Source organism: Polyodon spathula, chromosome 1 (assembly GCF_017654505.1).
Source record: "Polyodon spathula isolate WHYD16114869_AA chromosome 1, ASM1765450v1, whole genome shotgun sequence".
NCBI classification, from domain to species: Eukaryota; Metazoa; Chordata; class Actinopteri; order Acipenseriformes; family Polyodontidae; genus Polyodon; species Polyodon spathula.
In genome coordinates this window covers 79026070-79046580 of record NC_054534.1, presented here as the reverse complement: position 1 = coordinate 79046580, position 20511 = coordinate 79026070, and the positions used below count along the sequence as shown (strand labels likewise).

The 20511-nt window shown below is 37.6% G+C and overlaps 1 protein-coding gene across 1 annotated transcript in view; it reads right to left on the bottom strand.

Moving 5' to 3' along the window:
- The window catches only part of LOC121324750 (follistatin-related protein 5-like), an 89775-nt gene that overhangs the window by 67792 nt on the left and 1472 nt on the right, over window positions 1-20511 (bottom strand). Inside the window, exon 2 of the mRNA XM_041266946.1 lies at window positions 3340-3477. Coding sequence (XP_041122880.1) covers window positions 3340-3468 — 129 coding nt within the window. The 5' untranslated portion in view covers window positions 3469-3477. The remainder of the gene's footprint in view (window positions 1-3339; window positions 3478-20511) is intronic.

The window sequence follows — 20511 nt, the reverse complement described above, 5'->3', positions numbered from 1 at the left end:
TTGATACACTTACCACAATCCATAAAGATAAACATTAGTCAATTCCCTTTTAACTCATTTATAAAATACTCTTAATTCATAACAAATTCATAATAAATTATGTTACAATTATATATTAAATAACCTCTGAGTCTATAACCCACATCCCCTGTTACACCATTCAAGTAAGTTTGACCTATTTTTTATTTAAAATTGTAATTGTAAGTATGTTCGTTTTTGACTTTTCCTAAATATGTGAATTAAATATCCTGAAGACGTTTGATAGCCAGAATCTCAAAAATTATATAGTTATAAACAGTTGTACTTAGAACTGCCACGTGGGTCAATTTGACTCATGCATTACAAGATATTCTATTTTTTTTGGGGGGGGGGGGGTGAAATGTAGCAAATAAGACACAAACATTATTCTGTAAATTGGTACATACAAACCTGTAAGACCACAATATATTTTTTTTTCTAAAAGTAATATAAAAAAAAGAATATATAACATACGTTTCATATTAGGCACATACGTTGTTATCATACCTGTCATTTCAGTTTGCTGTATGCATCAGAGTGCAGCTTGCCGTATTCCAATCAATATTACTACTTGCAGTATTAAATATTTCTTTCTGATATATTCCCAGTTGCATTTATGGAACAGAACGGGTCTCCCAGGTACATTGAAAAACAAGCAACTAGGCTTTCAATGAGTTGGCATCTTGGTGCAATTGACAAATCCACAATCATAGCAAAATCTTACTTATATAGTCAGTCTACAAACAAAGGCTTGGAAAAAAAAAAAAAACAACATGTGTGCTTAGAGGAGGAGAAGGCATGTTTAACGGAACTGCGTCGGTGTTTACAGCACAGCTCCTGGATACAGGCAAAGAGCAAGCAGTCAGCATACCCTCCAGTATAACAATGCAGCTGTCATAATGGAAATAGTGCTATATTTTATTTTTATGTAGTATTAGAAACAATAATTTCGGATTTATAATTTTGTGTGTACATATACCCGTTTAAACCTGTACACAGGTATATGTACATAGCGTTTCTTTTGAAATGTGTAGTTTATTATATTTTTTCACTGTTTGTAGTCTTACTGTACATGAGCTCATTATAAAAATAAAGCATTTTATGTTTAATTTTCCATTAAAATACAGTGTTTCTGTGATGCAAATGTTAAATAGGATAAAACTTTTCAGTTTATCCGATAGTATGTCTTTCATTTTTATAACGAAGCAGTTTAAAAATGTATGAGTCAAAGTGACCCGTATGGCGGTTCTCAGTAGTTTGATAATCCGGTGGTCCTAGTGTTAAACAGCCTCTGTGCCTGTAACTCACACCCCCATCACACTCCCTGTTAAAATGATATATTAAACAACTTAGTGCATAAGGCTGCAGTTTCTAGTTTAATTCTGCTGAAAAGTTTGTAAATAGAACATAAGCTACATTGACAACAACGTGCATAGCATAACAAATACAGTTTCCAGTATAACATCACAGCACTGTGTTCAGGCCTTGGGTCTGAAGAGGCATCAGATCTGATTCTAAAAATCACTGCTGCTGAAATCATTAAAACAAGCCTCCGAGTTTATGAAAACTAACAACAGTTGAAGATTAAAATGTATTTACTGGTATATTTTTCTACAAACCAGTAACAAGATTGCACTGTTACAGGCCAAGAAAAATAAATTGCCTAAAGCCTCTGCCTGTTTTTAACTAAAACCCCAAATCCCTCCTGCACACCTATCTGATTGATACGTGATATTTGAACTCTTGTCATTTGAAAACAGGCCTTTGAGGGGAAATGTCTTTGGGAAGATGATGATGGCCAAAATAAATATGGAAGTGGAATTTACAAATCATTCAATTTGTGAAACTGTAGTACAATCCAGTAGTGAGCTATAAACTAACAAGGTCATGGCTGTATGGATAACATACAAAATGATCCTCAATATGAAGCACCAGTCAGTTGCCAAGGCTACTTGAGCAATGGTTTCTTCAAACAGCTGACTTGATGAGTGTTTCAGACTAATTATAGAAGATGTTAAAACATGACTGTGGGGGTTAACTATCACTAGCTGATAGAACTACAGGTTGTTGAGAGTCCTCAGTCCTTTAGGCTTTGGGTCCAGTCACCCCAGCAGGTCATTACTTGCAAATTAAGGATCTCCACATTGGCCATTAATGCTTAAACAATACCTGTGAAATGTATTACACCTTGCTGTTGTCTTGACCTAAAATAATTTTTCAAGATTTTAACAGCTTTATGGAATTGCCGATCTACCCCCAAGCTTGGTGGCTGTGTTTACTTGGCTGCAATCTACTATCATCTTTTCATCTGCTCAGGTAGCAAAAAGGTGCACCTAACTTCACTAATTTATTTTCACTTGAGGGTAACTGTGCAGGCAGTCTTCAGCTGCATTCTGCAGGTGTCACCTGTAGTAGTGCGCAGAATGACTTGCATTTGCACTTGCAAACAATTGCTATTTTATTATAGTTTTCTATTTCTTTTAAATAATTATTAACGATAAATAATATCAAATACTATATATATATATACATATATATATATATATATATATATATATATATATATATATATATATATATATAGAATATATATATTATAATTGTTTTGTTGAAATAGTAATAATAAAAATTCAATTTCTGGCGTATACAAAATGATCTGCGCATTTTTATTTCTAAGTGCTGTAGAAACGATTTGTGAATTACCATTATAGAACATAGAGGACCAATGTCATTCTCTTCCACAAGGTTTTAGTATTTGAATTAATTCAAAAATTAAGTTATTTCTTAAGTTTCCACTTAGCTTTTGCTGATACTTTTGAACTCCACCAGTCTTTCCACAAAACAAGTTACTTCCCACAGACACTTTGACTTAAAGTATTTGTAATTGTTTATTTATTTATTTAAAATAAAAATAAAAAACAGGTGGGTTTATTTAACATGGGAAAACAAGAGAATAACAATAGCAGAAGATAGAACTGTCTATGAAGAATACTGTGGTACCAGAGTTGGAAACCACTTTCAATTAAATATTAACACAACAGGAACTTTAAAACAATCACTTTTAAATAAGAATGGCCTCCATGGTACAAACATAAAAGGTTTTAGTCAATAACAAATGACAAAAATAACGTTTACATTCTTTTGGACTGCCTGGAAAAATCAATACCAAATAAACAAATAAATGGCTGTATTAGCTTAAACTGTACTATTTGAGTAAAGATTTAGCTGTGTATGGGTTACATTGATCTTCTTTCCTGTGTCATCTGCAGACTCATACACTTGCTGCCTAAGAAGATAATACAACCAGAATTAAATCAATACCTTGTGTCGTAATCTCACTAGAGGCTGATAGGGTTTCGGGTCAAATCCATCCTTGCTTGGCCTTCCATCTATTACCAGTAAGGCAACTCCAAGCAATAAAATTGCTGACCACCACTTAAGTGTCCTCATTGGTATTTCCTGTCAAAATAAAACAGTAAATGGTCAGTGACTGGTCTTATTATAGCACTCCTCACTATCAATTCAATATCACATTTCTCTTGGGCAAATGCATCAAACCCAGTGTAATTAAAGCAGACACCTAACACTTCAGACCTGACTAATGTTTGAACTAATATTGTCAATAATTGCTTCACGTGGCATGAAAGGAGACGATCTGTTTGGAATCCTCTTAAGAAAAAAAAGATAAAACAAAACAAAGCACCACACAGTGTGTTTTCTGTTTCATGTTTGCAGCATACCTATGCAAGCCACATTAAATGTCTCTACAAATCTATTCCAAAAGCAGTCTGATTATGAATAAAGGATGGTATATACAAACAGGTTATTATTATTATTATTATTATTATTATTATTATTATTATTATTATTATTATTTGAGAAAAGCTTTGGCAACTGTGTTATAAAATAAAAAAAAATATAAACTATTACTGCCGTTATTGCCCTATTTTTGAAAATACTGTACTGTACCAAATACGAACATAAAGTACAGAATGCTGTAGATGTTTAGTTTACTTTTTTTTTGTGGTGATCTTAATGAGAACTTCTTACATAAGCAGTGCTTTCATCTTTTTAATTTTCAAGTCATTTTGATGGAAATTTGTTTTGAAAAACGTATTTTGTCGACTGTATTGTGTCTGCTTACACACTGCGGTAAATCTGCTGAAGAAATAAATTGTAACATCTCATTTGCTGCTTTTCTGCCTCATTTTACAGTCGGGTGAAACATCAACATCAAGTTACATGCCCTAGGTCACGTGCATGTGGCTTGCTGGATGATAATTACGTTAACATTTCGCTCACATATATTATTTTGTGCTGGGGTTTTGCACCAAGTTAATTGAGTTAATATTATTTTGTTGAACTTCCAAGGGAATATATTATCATACTATCCACACAGCTTCTTTCCTTTATTTATTTCAAATGTAAAAGAAAGAGGTTAACTAGACCTCATGTAATGTATTTTGTGTGTTAGATAAAGTTGAACATGTCCCTGAATTATGTAGTCGGGGCAGCTTTTCCTAGACCTCCAAAGAAACATTGATTGTGACTTTTGTTTTGGTTATTTCTGAAGTGTAACTTGAGTGTAAGCCACACCTGAGTCTGCTGTTTTATCATTAGTGTCTTGTGGCTTCCTTTCATTCCAAAGGAAATGCAATACAATTACAGTGACAAGACATTGGTTCTGTACTAAGGGCCTGTGGAAGTTACAATGCTGTTAGACAGCTACAACAGAGTTAAAATGTTCCTATAACCCATGGTTATCCAAGGACATAATGACATGATAAGAGTGGTAACCAAGACTAAAAACTTATTTTCTTAACTCTTTTCACCATTAGCAAAAAGTTGTGCTCATGGTTTTATCTTTTCTTAACACAATTGTTCAAATACAATGATATGTGGTATTTGATAACACTTCCTATGTGAAGTTAAATGGTCTGACTGCAACTAAATTACAATACTATAGCACTGGAAATGATTAGAAAACAGGAAGCAGTAGCTCAAACATTTAACCTATAGCATTGCATTTAAAAATGCATAACGTAAATGTACTAATGTCAAAAAAAAAACAAGCAAAAATATATTCTGTAAGCAAAATGTAAAAGTGAATATGTTTTTACTAGAAATAAAAGCAGGGTATGTATATATACTGTATAGATACTGTGTGTGTGTGTATGTGTGTGTGTGTGTGTGTGTGTGTGTGTGTGTGTGTGTGTGTATATATATATATATATATATATATATATATATATATATATATATATATATATATAGTCAGTTTGGAGGAACAAATATGTGGTTTCTATCATTAGGATTGTAATATTCCGGATTCAGGGTAATCTTTTCTGGGAAAATGTACATAAACAACACATAAACTCACTAAGGGATAGAAGTAAATTAAATTTTGTTGAAACCTTTTATTTTCTACCTCAGGGAATAAAAAAAGCAATTTATTCATAATTAATAATTTGAACATTGAATCTGCCTTATTAATGTTTTATTTCATAATAAAGTTAATTTAAAACTAAATGAAAACAAAAAAAAATGTGCCTGTAGTCATATTATTAATATCAATAATGTATTTCCTTTAAGAATATTGTAGCACGATTTGTATTCACATTTATGTCAAACTATCTGGCTGTCCTCGGAGAAATACACATCAGTGTTGCATTTCTCACAGTATATCTGTACCTGCATTTTCTGTACACCATCCCATTGTACCCTATGACATTAGAGAGTTCACACAGATCACACTGGTCATGTGATGCTATTTCCAGTTAAAATGATGCTTCACAAGCACATAATAATAAACACTCTGATATACAGTCGCACTATACTCTGGTAGCAAGACTTACGGTGGCTGATACAAATGTAAAATCTTAAAATGTTTTTGAAATGTTTTTGATTAGGCCCAGCAATTTTAGTTATTGCAACAACATGATAATTCTGTTTTGTATTTCTAAATTGTAGGATGTCTTGTTAAATTAGATGTTACACTTTCACAGTCCTGATTAAACAAATGACACAAAAACATGATACTTTTTCAACATTTATTTATCCACAAATGATTCAACATTCAATATCCATGTGTGAAAAGGTATGTGAACCCTTAGATTCAGTAACTGGTGCCCAACCCCCCCCCCCCCCCCCCTTCAGCAGCAATGACTTCAACTAAGCATTTCCTGTAACTGTTGGTCAGTCTCTCACATCGCTTTTGAGGAATTTTGGCCCATTCCTTCTTACAGAACTTCTTCAGCTCTGTGACTTTTGAGGGCTTCCTTGCATGGACATGTCCGCTTCAGGTCCTGCCACAACATTTCGATGGGGTTTAGGTCCGGACTTTGATGAGGCCATTCTAAAACGCAGAATTTCTTCTTTGCAGCCATTCTTTTGTAGATCTGCTTGTATGTTTAGGATCGTTGTTTTCGGTTCAGCTTCAGCTCAGGGACGGATGGCCTGACATCTCCTCTAGAATCTTCTGATACAATGCAGAATTCATGGTTGTGTCAATGTTGGCAAGCCGTCCAGGTCCTGAGGCAGCAAAGCAGCCCAAACCATCACAATCCCACCACCATGTTTGACAGTAGGGATGTGGTTCTTCTGTTGAAACGCAGTGTTTGGTTTTCACCAAACATAACAATTCTCATTAAGGCCAAAATTTTCTACCTTTGGCTCATCTGTCCAGAGAACATTTTTCCAGAAGTCTTGTGAATCATCTGTGTGGTCTTTGGCGAACTTCAGACGGACAGCAATGTTCTTTCTAGAGAGCAGTGGTTTCCTCCTGGCTATCCTTCCATGAACACAATTCTTGTTCAGTCTTTTTTCTGATAGTTGAGTCATGAACACTCACATTAGCCAACACAAGCAAGGGTGTTATCATCTCCAGGGCCTAATTGAGTTCCATATAGAGTATACAAGAGTTCTTCGGGAGTTCTATGAATCCTGTGGAAACTGATGAAATTGGCATGGGAAAAACAAGTTGTACCAAGAGCATGGCGTCGAGCAGGTGGAGTCTTTATACCAAAAGAAAAAGATTCTACAAGCACTGGAAGGAGCTCCATTTGACATTCCTGGATTTGGCTAATGCATACGGTTCAGTGCCACATTAACTTCTTTGGGCAGCATTTTTCAGTGTGCTGATGACAATAACAAATTTAGTGAAAGCCTGCTTTGGAGATTTGCAATTTAGTTTTTCAACTTCAGAATTCAACACTACATGGCAATGCCTAGAATTTGAAATAATGGCAGGATGCACCATTTCTCCACTGGCTTTTACCATGGCAATGGAAGTAATTATTAGGGCATCAAAATGGGTAGTGGGAGAAGAGCGCTTGACTTCTTGAATGCAATTACCACCAATTCGAGCATACATAGATGGCATGACAACAATGACTACAACATTAGCCTGCACTAATCGGCTATTGGGCAAATTAACCAATAACATCGAATTGGCACAAATGTAATTCAAGCCCACTAAATCAAGGAGCTTCTCTATATTTAAAGGCAAAGCAATAGATAAAAGGTCCTACATTAATGGTGAGGAAATACCAACAGTGTCTAAGAAACTATTGAAAAGTCTAGGGAGATGGTACGACAGGGATCTAAAGGACACAGTTCCTGTGGGTGAAGTTAGACAACAAGCAGTGGAACAATTGAAGAGCATAGACATCAGTGCGTTACCAGGCAAGCTGAAACTCTATGGCTTTCAGTTTGGTCTACTGCCATGGTTGCTTTGGCCACTGACGAGGTAGGAGGTTTCCTTGACAGCAGTTGAGAAGCTAGATGCTTTAATCAGTTCATACGTCAGGAAATGGTTGGGAGTTCCATGCTGCCTCAGCAGAGTGGGACTTTATGGTAAAGGAGTACTACAGCTACCAGTCTCTGCTCTAGCTGACAAGTTTAAGTACGCCAAGGTCTGACTGGAAATGACATTAGTAGATTTATGGGACAAATGCGTAAGGAAGGCAGCACCTGTGTTGAAAACTGGAAGAAAGTGTGCTGCAAAGAAAGTCATGGAAGATGCTAAGTCTGCCCTTCGAATTGGTGATATTATGGGGCAAGTTCAGCATGGAAGAGAGGGTCTTGGTCTCAGTTCAGCTCCTCCTACATGGCACAGGGCAACCCCAGCTCAAGAGAGGAAGCTGGTAGTCAATGAGGTGCAAAAGCAGGAAGAAAGGATGAGGTGTGTAAAGGCTGTTTCCCAGGCCAAGTTGGGAGAATGGATGAGATGAGAAAGTTTAGAACACAAGATTGACTGGCAGAACCTATGGACAATGGAACAGAGTAGGATCAATTTCCTCATCAAATCAACGTATGATGTTCTCCCATCACCACATAACCTAAACCTCTGGGTGGGTGAGGATCCCTTGTGTCCTTTGTGGTCATTACCTGCAACATTATGGCACATTTTGACAGGATGTAAGGTGAATATTAGCCAAGGACAGTTTCCTTGGTGCCACAACCAGGTGATGTGATGTTTGGCCTTAGCATTGGAAGACAAGCGTAACATGACCAACAAGTTGCCACCAGTTCCAATATTCCTCTGTCCAGGAGAGCAACCACAAAGAAAAGGTATTAAAACCAAGCCTCACCCAGGACAACTGGAAGCTGCTAGAGACTGAACAATGCTTGCAGATGTTGGTCTATGGCTTATTTTCCTCCACCTAAGATTACCACCACTAACCTTCGACCAGACATTGTCTTCTGGTCTGGATCAGCACGACTTGTTCATCTGGTAGAGTTCACAGTGCCATGGGAGGATGCTGTGGATGAGGCGTATGAGAGGAAGAAACTTTGGTATGCTCAACTAGCTGCTGAAGCGGAACAGCAAAGATGGAGAGTCAGGGTTTACCCAGTGGAGGCAGCTTGTCCAGAATTTGTGGCACAATCTACAACCCGGTTTCTCAGAGATGTCGGGTTCAGTGGCCAAGAGTTGCGTCACACAGTGAAGAACATATCTGAAGCAGCAGAAAGGAGCAGCAATTGACTGTGGTTGAGACAGAAAGATTCTGGCTGGGAATCTCAAGCACAATAGAAAGAAAGCAACACTGATGTACAGGTAAGTAAGCTGGGCAGAGTTGAGCGGGGGACAGAGGGGGATGATGCTGGGGCGCCAGAATCACTGTCGAGCCCTCTTGAGGTGTCATGGGCTAGTCGACAAAACACAGAGGATGGAAGGTGCCCATCTGAAGACCCCACTGAGATGTACCCTACTTAGCTCAATCCAGACAGCTGTGGGTTGATCCCTGGAGCCAGCATCTCAGCCGTTGTGTGGGTTGATGCGCTGGGGAGGCAAAATATGCTGATCCCTGGAGACAGCATTACACTCCAGCCATCAACACCAGGGAGAAGGATATCTACATCATCAGATGGAAAGAAATGCAAATGGATGGAGATGCAGATAGATCACATTAGTTTATTGTAAAGCTACGCCTTAGTTGGTGTTTATCTTGGCGAGAGCCAAGTTCAAATCAGCAGGAAGTTTAACATCTACTCTCATGTATTGGAAATCATATATATATATATATATATATATATATATATATATATATATATATATATATATATATATATATATAGTGCCTTGCAAAAGTATTCAGACCCCTGACCAATTCTCTCATATTACTGAATTACAAATGGTACATTGAAATTTCGTTCTGTTCAATATTTTATTTTAAAACACTTAAACTCAAAATCAATTATTGTAAGGTGACATTGGTTTTATGTTGGGAAATATTTTTAAGAAAAATAAAAAACTGAAATATCTTGCTTGCATAAGTATTCAACCCCCACACATTAATATTTGGTAGAGCCACCTTTTGCTGCAATAACAGCTTTAAGTCTTTTGGGGTAAGTATGTACCAGCTTTGCACACAGTGTCAGAGTGATTTTGGCCCATTCTTCTTGGCAGATTTGCTCCAGGTTGTTCAAGTTGGTTGGACAACGCTTGTGGACCGCAATTTTCAAATAGTGCTACATATTCTCAATGGGAATGAGATCAGGACTTTGACTGGGCCACTGTAGGACATTTACCTTTTTGTTCTTGAGCCACTCCAATGTTGCTTTGGCCTTGTGCTTGGGATCATTGTCCTGCTGAAAGGTAAATTTCCTCCCAAGCTTCAGTTTTTTAGCGGACTGAAGCAGATTCTCTTGCAGTATTTTCCTGTATTTTGCTCCATCCATTCTTCCTTCAATTGTAACAAGATGCCCAGTCCCTGCTGATGAGAAGCATCCCCACAGCATGATGCTGCCACCACCATACTTCACTGTAGGGATGGTGTGTCTTGAGGCATGGGCAGTGTTAGGTTTGCACCACACATAGCGCTTTGAGTTTTGGCCAAAAAGCTCTATCTTGGTCTCATCTGACCACAAAACCTTTTCCCTCATTGCAGCTGGGTCACTCTCATGCTTTCTGGCAAACTCCAGATGTGCTTTCAAATGGTACTTTTTGAGTAACGGCTTCTTTCTTGCCACCCTCCCATAAGGGCCAGTGTTATGCAGAGCTCTTGATATGGTTGACTGGTGCACCATTACTCCACTCCCAGCCACTGAACTCTGTAGCTCCTTCAAAGTGATTGCCTCTCTGTGGCTTCTCTCACAAGCCGCTTCTTGTTTGAGCGCTGAGTTTTGAGAGATGGCATTTTCTTGGCAGTGCCTGGGTGGTGTGATGCAGCTTCCTCTTCCTGATTATTGATCCAACTGTGCTCACTGGGATATCCAAACATTTGGATATTATTTTGTAGCCTTTCCCTAATATATGTATTTGTATTACTTTATCTCTAACTTCTGTAGAATGTTCTTTGGTCTTCATTTTCCTTCAGAATCACAGCCTTACCAATGATCCTTCAACAGTGGGGTTTTTATCCAGAAAATGTGACAGCAACTTTAATGGTTCACAGGTGGAGGCCAATGGTAAGGTAATTGTGTCCTCGTTAGGGCAATTTCTTTCATCAGTGCAAACTGGGAGCTTCCACAGCACAGGGGTTGAATACTTATGCAAGCAAGATATTTCGGTTTTTTATTTTTCTTAAAAATATTTCCAACATAAAACCAATGTCACGTTACAATAATTGATTCTTGAGTTTCAGTGTTTAAAAACAAAATATCAAACAGAATGAAATTTCAATGTACCATTTGTAATTCGGTAATATTAGAGAATTGGTCAGGGGTCAGAATACTTTTGCAAGGCACTATATATATATATATATATATATATATATATATATATATATATATATATATATATATATATATATATAGTATGTTGCTACAGACAGAAGAGAATCAAGAGTTTCAATAGATTGCAGTAAGACTGAAAATTGCTTGTGTAAAAAGGGTCTTGCAACAGTTCTGTGGAGTGTCCTTGACAGGTGTCTGTCTGAAATGTGTTACAAGTTATGTTGGTTTCTGCTAAGCTCTGCTGTTAATTGTTGCTTAACACAATGACTTTTGTTTGATGAGTTTTTAACAAAAACAGTGGTGGTGTGTCTGTCACTTTTTTATATATTCCCCGGGTGTGAGCTGGGGGTGTAAGGATAGGGCAGAAGAAGCAGACCACTCTAGTAGCAGACCAGCGAAGCTGGACATGGAAGCTAGTATAGAAGGTGGTCACTGACAAAGGGTGGCAATACCGTCAAAACCCAGGGGCGAAGGACCCAGCAACCGAAACCTGATAGAAAGAGGGTCACTGACTGAGGGCGGCGATGCCGACACAACGCAGGGGTGAAGGACCCAGCAACCGAAGACAGGATACAGAAAGTGGTCACTGACTAATGGCGGCGATGCTGACAAAACCCAGGGGCAAAGGACCCAGCAACCGAAAACACATACAATGGTTATGATTCGGGGAGCCACCCCTCGGGAAGAAGATGGTCCCTGAAGACCGGGACATGAAAGGAGATAGAGAGGGAGAGGTACCCAACGTCTGAGACTTCCGTAAAGGGGCACTTGTTAGACCCCCAATCACCCGAGACTTCACACTGCCTGGGACCTGAAATAAGAACAAGGCATAGAGGTTAGTATGGGACTTGAGCATGGAGTAGCCACATCCTGAATTGAGGCAGAGTATGCAACAGAGCCTTGAGTGAGGCAAGATAAGCGCAGGAGCTGTGAAAGAACAGAGTGTGGCTGGGGGTCCGCTCTGACTCACATGGTGAGAACTCCCCTGAAGGTAAAGGGAGGCTGATGCCTAGCCCTGAGGTCAGGGAAGTGAGACTCACTTGCCCCCCAGAGACAACCGATGCAAAGGCATGTATGAGAAGGTGGAGGAGGGGAGGAGGAGGAAAATGAAACGCTACACAGCGAAGGTGCAAGTGATCAGGGCTTAAATAGAGAATAGGTACTAATTGACAGGAAATTGGCAACCCCTTTCTGCGCGCCCCCTGAACTACCAGGCTAACATTTAAACACAAGACTCTGAAACTAGGACACATGTCAACAGAAATCCAAAGCTATGAATCATAATTACAGCTAAGTATGAATCTTTGACTACATAATGTTACCTTTGGTGAGGCAGGTTGTTATTAGTGCTAATCAGGGTCTGTGAAACCAGTTGAAGATGTTGCCATTTCATTTTAACTGAATTGTAAATTGGAAAAATGTAATCACATTTGGCAATTCCAAAATTGAATCCACCGATACTTGTAAAATGTTGCTTAATCTATCTGAACTATCAGACTAAGTGTTTTGGCATTTGGTTGATGCAGTTATGTTTTATAGAGTTCCTTTTGTCATTTACAACCTGTAACCATGAAAACACTATACTTCACTAGACCATTTAGCAAAGTCAATGTCAGTGTGCTGATCTTCCACATGCAGCTACAAACCATAAAAAATCATTCTACCCCCCTCTTCTCTGGGTAAAGGTTTTTATTTTATTATTTTTTTTTTATATACTGCTTTCTCACTTCTCCGGAGGTGTCATACACAAAATTATGTCGGTTGTTAAACTTATGACCATTAAAGTTAACCTTTCCATCCTTTTAACCAGCAAGCACTGACCTTTATCTCTCTAGGGGATAGGTCAGGGATTTAAAAACCCTGCGGTTTAGTCTTTTAACAGTATACCATTCCATCAATCAAGGAAAGCTTTTCTATTTCACACCAATATTGACAGATGACTATGAAGTGAATGCATATATATTCAACACAAACCATGTAGAATTGATGTATCATGCCAGCAGATCCTAAAGTAGTTACTTAAAAATCAGTTTATTTTTGTGTCACCAAATCCTAGGTAAATATTTAACTTGAGGGTCTTACCAAAACAATTTTGTGCCACCACTCAACCTGTCTTTAGAAAAACATTAATTTTGACTTCTGAACATCATATTACTGTGTAGTACTGTGACAGAAATACAATGAACCTTGGTTTTAAATCTTGGGAAGTTGGTCATTCTGGATAAAGGCGAGACTCCATTGCAAGAACGTATTGACCTGGAAGGGAAACAATGTAGCGGCTGCAGATTGTAAAGGCAGCTGCATTCGTTTACCAAGGGGTCATGCGTGACAGCATATAGGGGGATGGAGAATTGTAATCTGCTCCTTCGCATTTGGCTTGTAGTGAGTAAAAGCCAGAAGGACAGTAAAAGTGTATTGTTGCCAGAAATTATAAGTGTTGTGTTTTGTTTGTTTGTATTTGCCAGGGGCCAGTACGAAACCGGACAAAACTGCAACTTTGTCACAAATATAAACTGTATCACCCAATACGAGCACTCATGCACTCACCCAGGACTGGTGACCGTGTTTGTATATTGTGGATGTACTAACGGTGTTTATTATTTGGGACTGCAACCCATTATTATTAGACTGGGATTATTGTTTGGTCGCCAGACCTGCAAAGTTAATAAAACATTTCGAAACCGGATTATAATTATCTCTGCCTGCTTCTTTCACGGATAGCCTCATCATGTTCTTTGCTTCTTTAGCCAAACTAAATCCAGTTATGAGCTGCATTTAAATACGTCTCTTGTGTCTACACAGTACCCAATTCAACTATTGATCAATTGAGCTTGCATTCAGAAGCGCCCACCCTTAACATCTCTGTGTACAAAGAAACACATGGCTTGTATGAGAAACGTATGGCTCGTATTAGAAGTGTATGGCTCATATTAGAAACGTATGGCTCGTATTAGAAGGGTATAGCTCATATTAGAAGCATATGGCTCATATTAGAAGTGTATGGCTCTTTCAGCTGAGTAGCAAACATCTGCTGCAGAAGAATCTTAACTTGCAGCAATATCTTAAAGACTGCGACTCTCCAGTGATTCTGAAGTGAAAAATATCAACAAAAGTAACATACAAAGCACTCGAACAGTCTTTACTTTGAGTGGAGTTTGCTACCAGTACTCAAAAGTCCATATTGATCCATATTACAAAATTATATAGACAATGACACACCATCATTTTGTACAATATGTAAAATTGGGACTTCTGTTAAAACAATTGCTGGGGGTTTTTCAATTTACCTTTTTAAAATCACTTTGAAAAACATACTTGCACTTGGATTGCTTTTGTTTTGTGTCCCCAATTGTTCCTCCCCCTTACAAAAACATTTTAATAGTTGTCCAAGACAAAGAATGGTTATTACATATTATAGTTTTTCTTAATTGCTAAAGCAAAATTCCTGAAACTATTATCATGATTTTCAAAAACAGTTAACACAAACACCAAAACTGACTCCTCATTTGCAAAACTACTAACACATTTCTCTAGTTAACACACACAATGCTACACTTTAAACCACCTGTGAGGTTCACTTAATGCAATTCCATCACTTTAATACAAGTTTCATATGCAAGTGTCTTGTTTTCAAAACACATATATCTCCATGCTGTTGCTCAAAATTAATGTTCATTACTTTAAATACTAATTCCATGCACGAAAATGCAAATTTCACAATGTTTCAATCTGTAATCAAATATCACTCATTCATACAAGGTTGATGTTATAATTTGTGCTGAAACATAGAGAAGGTGGGCAAGTTGGTGGATGTGGTCGTGAACGTGGACGTGAATAGAGGGGTGATCATTGTCATGGTCATGGCATTCAACACATGTGGTACTGAGACAGTGGATTACTGTAACAAATTAAATCCAGGCAGTGGTTGTGAACCATGTCATCAACTGAGGTATGACAATGAGACAAGCAGGGCTGGCAGTGCAACCAAATTTGTGGCGATCAACAGTTGTATCTATAATTCGTACATTTCAAACTGAGAATGAGTAAATGTGAACAGCAGTATTTTATGTAACCTATTATATGAATGTACAGAGTTTGCAGCTTGGATGCTGATGCAGCTCCCTAATTTGTTTTATACAGTAAATATGTATCTGGATTGTACATTATTATATCAATATTCCATTTATTCTTTTTTTAAGACTGAAAGGAGAGCTGCCCATGACATCTAAGGAGATCATCCGCTGTGATGTAGATGAACTTATGTGGCCAGAACAGCTTAGTGATGCAGAATGAAAATATTATTGTAAAATGAAACATTGATCATTCAAGTTTATTATTTTTTAATTATAAATTATAGTTTTTCTTGATTGCTAAGACACTTCTAATGAAACTGGGGTCCATTTGATCTCCATCATAACCTAATGAGCACAACAGTATTCTTTTATACAAAACAGTAAACACAACTCTCTACAAAAGACGCAAAACACAGTTGAGTAAATCATGTTAAACAAAATTAAAACATTTGGTCACAACTGATACAAATTACTCCCATGAATGTGAACCTCATCTGCATGTGTGCAAAACCTCTTTGCACAATTGTTCAATCAGCAATCAGTCCTTATTCATGCATAAAAGTGGTCACCTCTGAGTTGCTGTTTGTTTGAATGGACCAAGTAAGAGGCCGAGGGCGAGGGCAAGGACAAAGGAGAGGTAGAGGGGCCCATAGAGGGGTACAGATGCGTGGTGGTGGAGTAGCTCAAAGGGAATACAAAGAGCTAATGTTTCAGATTAAATTCATGCCACAATTATTATGTTGTCAATCATGGCCTTTCCATGAGTGAGGCTGAGCAGCGGGTCCAGCCCAATCAACTGTGGCATCAATAGTAAGAATATTCAAGAATGAGACTAGGTAAGTTACAGTGCTATACCACACTGTATTTCAGTATTACTGCACTGTATACTTTACAATATATCTGTAAAACAGTTGTTCTGTCATTGCCCTTCATGTGACCACCAAAATGTCACAGTTTGTACATATTTACTATATTTATAGAATTCAAAGACAACCAGACGCTGACGGCAGAGGTAAAGTCTTCACTGGAGCACAAGAGGCTGTCATAGTGGATATGGTTGTTGCCAGCAATTCCATAAGATGACGAGAGATCCAGACAGCAGTCATTCAAGATCACAACATGTTCAGAAATGTGAACAGTGTGAGTTTGGACACTATTGATTGGGTCTTTAAAAGACACAAAGTGAGAATGAAACAACATTACAAGGTCCCATTCCAAAGAAACAGGACAGCGTGAAGGAGACTAGACTCCCGTATGTACAGGTAATGGTTTGTCACTGTGATGCCTTTTCTTACAGTAAAATATTGCATTGCATGCAGCGGGAATATTTTACAATCTATTTACTTTATAAGAACATAAGAACATAAGAAAGTTTACAAACGAGAGGAGGCCATTCATCCCATCTTGCTCGTTTGGTTGTTAGTAGCTTATTGATCCCAGAATCTCATCAAGCAGCTTCTTGAAGGATCCGAGGGTGTCAGCTTCAACAACATTACTGGGGAGTTGATTCCAGACCCTCACGATTCTCTGTATACATAAATACTGTGTTTCTATTGTATTTTCATCTTAGAGAATAATGGAGCTTGAAGCAAATGCAACACCCCATACATTCATTTATGTGGATGAAGCCAGCTTCAACATTTCAAAAGTAAGGAGATGAGGGAGGAACCTCATTGGTAAGAGGGCCACCGTAAATGTGCCAGGGCAAAAGGGTGCAAACATTACCATATGTGCCGCTATCTCCAGCGATGGTGTTCTTTGTCACATCCCTACAATTGGCCCATACAATACAGAACGTCTCCTCACATTTCTTGATGCATTGCAGCACAGAGTGGTACTACCAGGAAAGAGAGGGCTGGTGAGGCCTGACATGTCCCGCTTCCTCATCACACGGGACAGTGTTGCTTTCCACCACTCCTGTCTTGTTACTGAATGGTTTGCAGCCCACCCACGCATGATGATGCAATTTCTCCCTCCATACTCTCCTTTTCTCAATCCAATCGAGGAATTCTTCTGGAGGTGGAAAGTTTATGATTACCGACCATATGACCAGATGTCCCTCCTAGATACAATGAATGCCGGTTGTCTGGCAATCACTGCAGAGGACTGCCAAGCGTGGATGCGCCATGCAAGGAGAATTTTTCCTCACTGCATTGCGAGTGAAAACATCCAGTGTGATGTTGATGAAAACATGTGGCCTGATTGACAAGAATGAATGGACTGAATGTGGTGTATACTGTATTTGTGTTGCCTTTTTTGACATTGCTTTGCTTTTGCAGTGATTTGTTAGCTTGGTGTATTTTAATTTTATTCTCTGTATATACAGCATCATTGAATTTGTAAAGGACAAAATGGAAAAAGGTAAAATAAAGCTTTTTGTTTCTGGATATTCATGCGCTTGTGTGACATTCTTTCTGCATTGGTCATCTTTGGTAAAATCATTTTAAGAAAAAAGAATACAGCCCATGCTGTGATAATATGTTTATTTGCCTTTTATTGTACGTACTATAATTATAGTATCAACAAATGGCACAGACATATAAAAGAGGGTTAACCATGTAAGGGTATATTGATAGCTGTAGTTAGTATTTATTGGGCCATTCTGTAACAATTGATTGAAATAACTTTTCATTAGATAACAAGTTGTATGTTTTGATGGAGGTAGTTAATTTTGTGTCATCTATTTAATGTTTTGAGAGTCTTAGTGCATTTTGCAAATAAAATGTGTCATTTTAGCCAACGTGTTTCAGTTTGCTGTTGTGTGTTAATTGCTTTGGACAAATGTGCTCAAGCAATCGAGAAAAACTGTAATGACTAAATATAGTGCCCATTAAATGACAAAAAACATTAACAGTTATGTGTATACTGGTTTTCTGTTTGATAATACAATCCTTTGAATTGCTAGATCTATTTACAATTGAAAGTTGTATTTTATTTTGGTCGAAGTATTAAACAATATGAACCTAAAAGTTTGAATTGATGTAAATATTAGGTTTTGTAAGATGTATGAATACATTTGACATGTTTACTTCATTTTGCAATTGTATTTGATGTTTTGCAAATTGCACAAGTGTTTTGATATTTGTGTTGCCCTTTTTGAGAATTCTGCTACTAGTATCAGTAACTGTGCTTTAGCAATTGAAAATAACTGTAATAAGCATCATCTGCAATCTACTTTTCAATCAGACTAACGGAAAAGTCTCTTGTAAACCAGCATCAGTGCAATAGAGGCTCAAAACAAATATCCCTGTTATGCAAAATACTAGAAGCACATACCTGTTGTTAAAATGTTTTAATGGATTGAGAAATAAAATGGGTCTTTAAAAATATCTCTAGTTAAGAGGTTAAAGTATAAAATTCCCTATTATGCATAAAGTTTTTTTTTTTTTTTTTTTTTTTTTCAGAAGGCTGGTTCTAAGGCCCTGTTGGACTCCAGTCTTAGTTTATTGAAATGCAAATTCAGCCTGAACTTTAACCCACTTCAAGGGATTAATGACAATGCCTCCAACTGCTGCTATGTACAGTATTAACTCTTTGTAGCCTTTTTTTTTATTTTGCTAGGCACAGCAAGTTTTGAATCATGTACAATGCTGTAGTGTCCAACACACAGTGCGAAAGTATAACTTCAGAGCTCGACTTTGTATCTAGGGCAGGCAGGGAAAGCTTGATATAAAATTGTTCAGGTCTTTTAAAGTGTGACCTTCATCCCTCATCTTGTTTTTTAAAGTAGGTAATGTATATGCTCTGAATGATATTAAACCCTTGTATTCAGATACAGCTGTTACACTGATGTAAAGGTTTGTTTAAAGTTTGTATAATTTAGTTTGAACATCTCAAACTGACAAATATATTACTGCCCTTCTAAAAATACTCCTGGGAGACTAGCATTGAAACAAAAGGATTTCTTTTTTATCTCTCAATGTACACCATTTAAAGTACTTACTGCAATTCTTGGTTTTACTAAATAGACAATCCTCTCTTCAGGCAAGATGCCCCATACACTATTGCAGTGGCACCCTCAGTGTTACCTATTTACAGAACAGCAGGGTATGATGTTTATCCTTCCTTTAACTTCAAAAATGGGTTTCTGCAATGGGGACTGCCAACACCGGTATGACACTGAATACTACACCAGTCTTGGCAGTCATCACTGAAGAAACTATTTTTTGTGGGGAAAATGAAAAACAAATATTCCACCCATTTATAGTCCTTATTTAGCTTCACAAGCTTTAACGGTTCATATTGTTCTGGAGATATATGTGGCCATTCCTCACTGATTAATAAAAAGGACAGCATGACCTATAAAGACCCCCCAGTTTTGATAATGTTCTTTGTATAACATCACATTTGCATAAATAATCCATAGGGATATGCAGCCATTATACATTACGGAATACATGACAGTGAGACCAGCCATTTATACAGGCTAGGTGTATACACACACACACACACACACACACATACACACATACACACACACATACACACATATACACACACACACACACACATACATTCATACATACAAAAACATATGTATTATAGGGTAGGTTGACAAACAAACAAATGTAAAGATGTGTGTTCTTGGAATACAGAAACTTACAAAAATACAGTTGAACAAAGAGGACATGCACAAAATCAACATTCCTCTATTTAGCAGTAGACAATAAAATGTCAAGTACTGAAAGTGAAGACATTACTCTAAATGGTTGTTGGACAACAGAGTAAATGGCTCGCTACAGGCAGGCACATTAAAACAATAACCTTTATCAGCAGTGTTATCTCCAGACATGAACAAATTTCTTAAAAATATGCGAGACAGTCATCAGAAAATCGTTTTTATATAGGGTTTGGAATTCATTTGTGTGTGTTTAACTGATCCCAGAGAATGTGTACATAGACTTTGGGTCATCTATTAAAACAACTAAAAGGAATGTCATTGTAACATAAAACTATCAAGACATTGATTTGTTGTTAGGGATACACAAATTACCTGAAAATGTGTGTGACTGTTGTGATTATTTATCCTCCTAATAACATTATACTTTCACCACCCCTTAGGTTATCACAGTACTCTGGTCTGACAATCATTGAAAGATTCACACTAGGCTTTACCTTGTTTTTTTTATGTTTTTATGTGACATTTGATGAGCCAACTTAATAATCCATTTAACACATACTGATCCTCGCCCCCCCCCTACCCATCACCACCTCCACCACCGCCCCACCCATGCTATCTTTA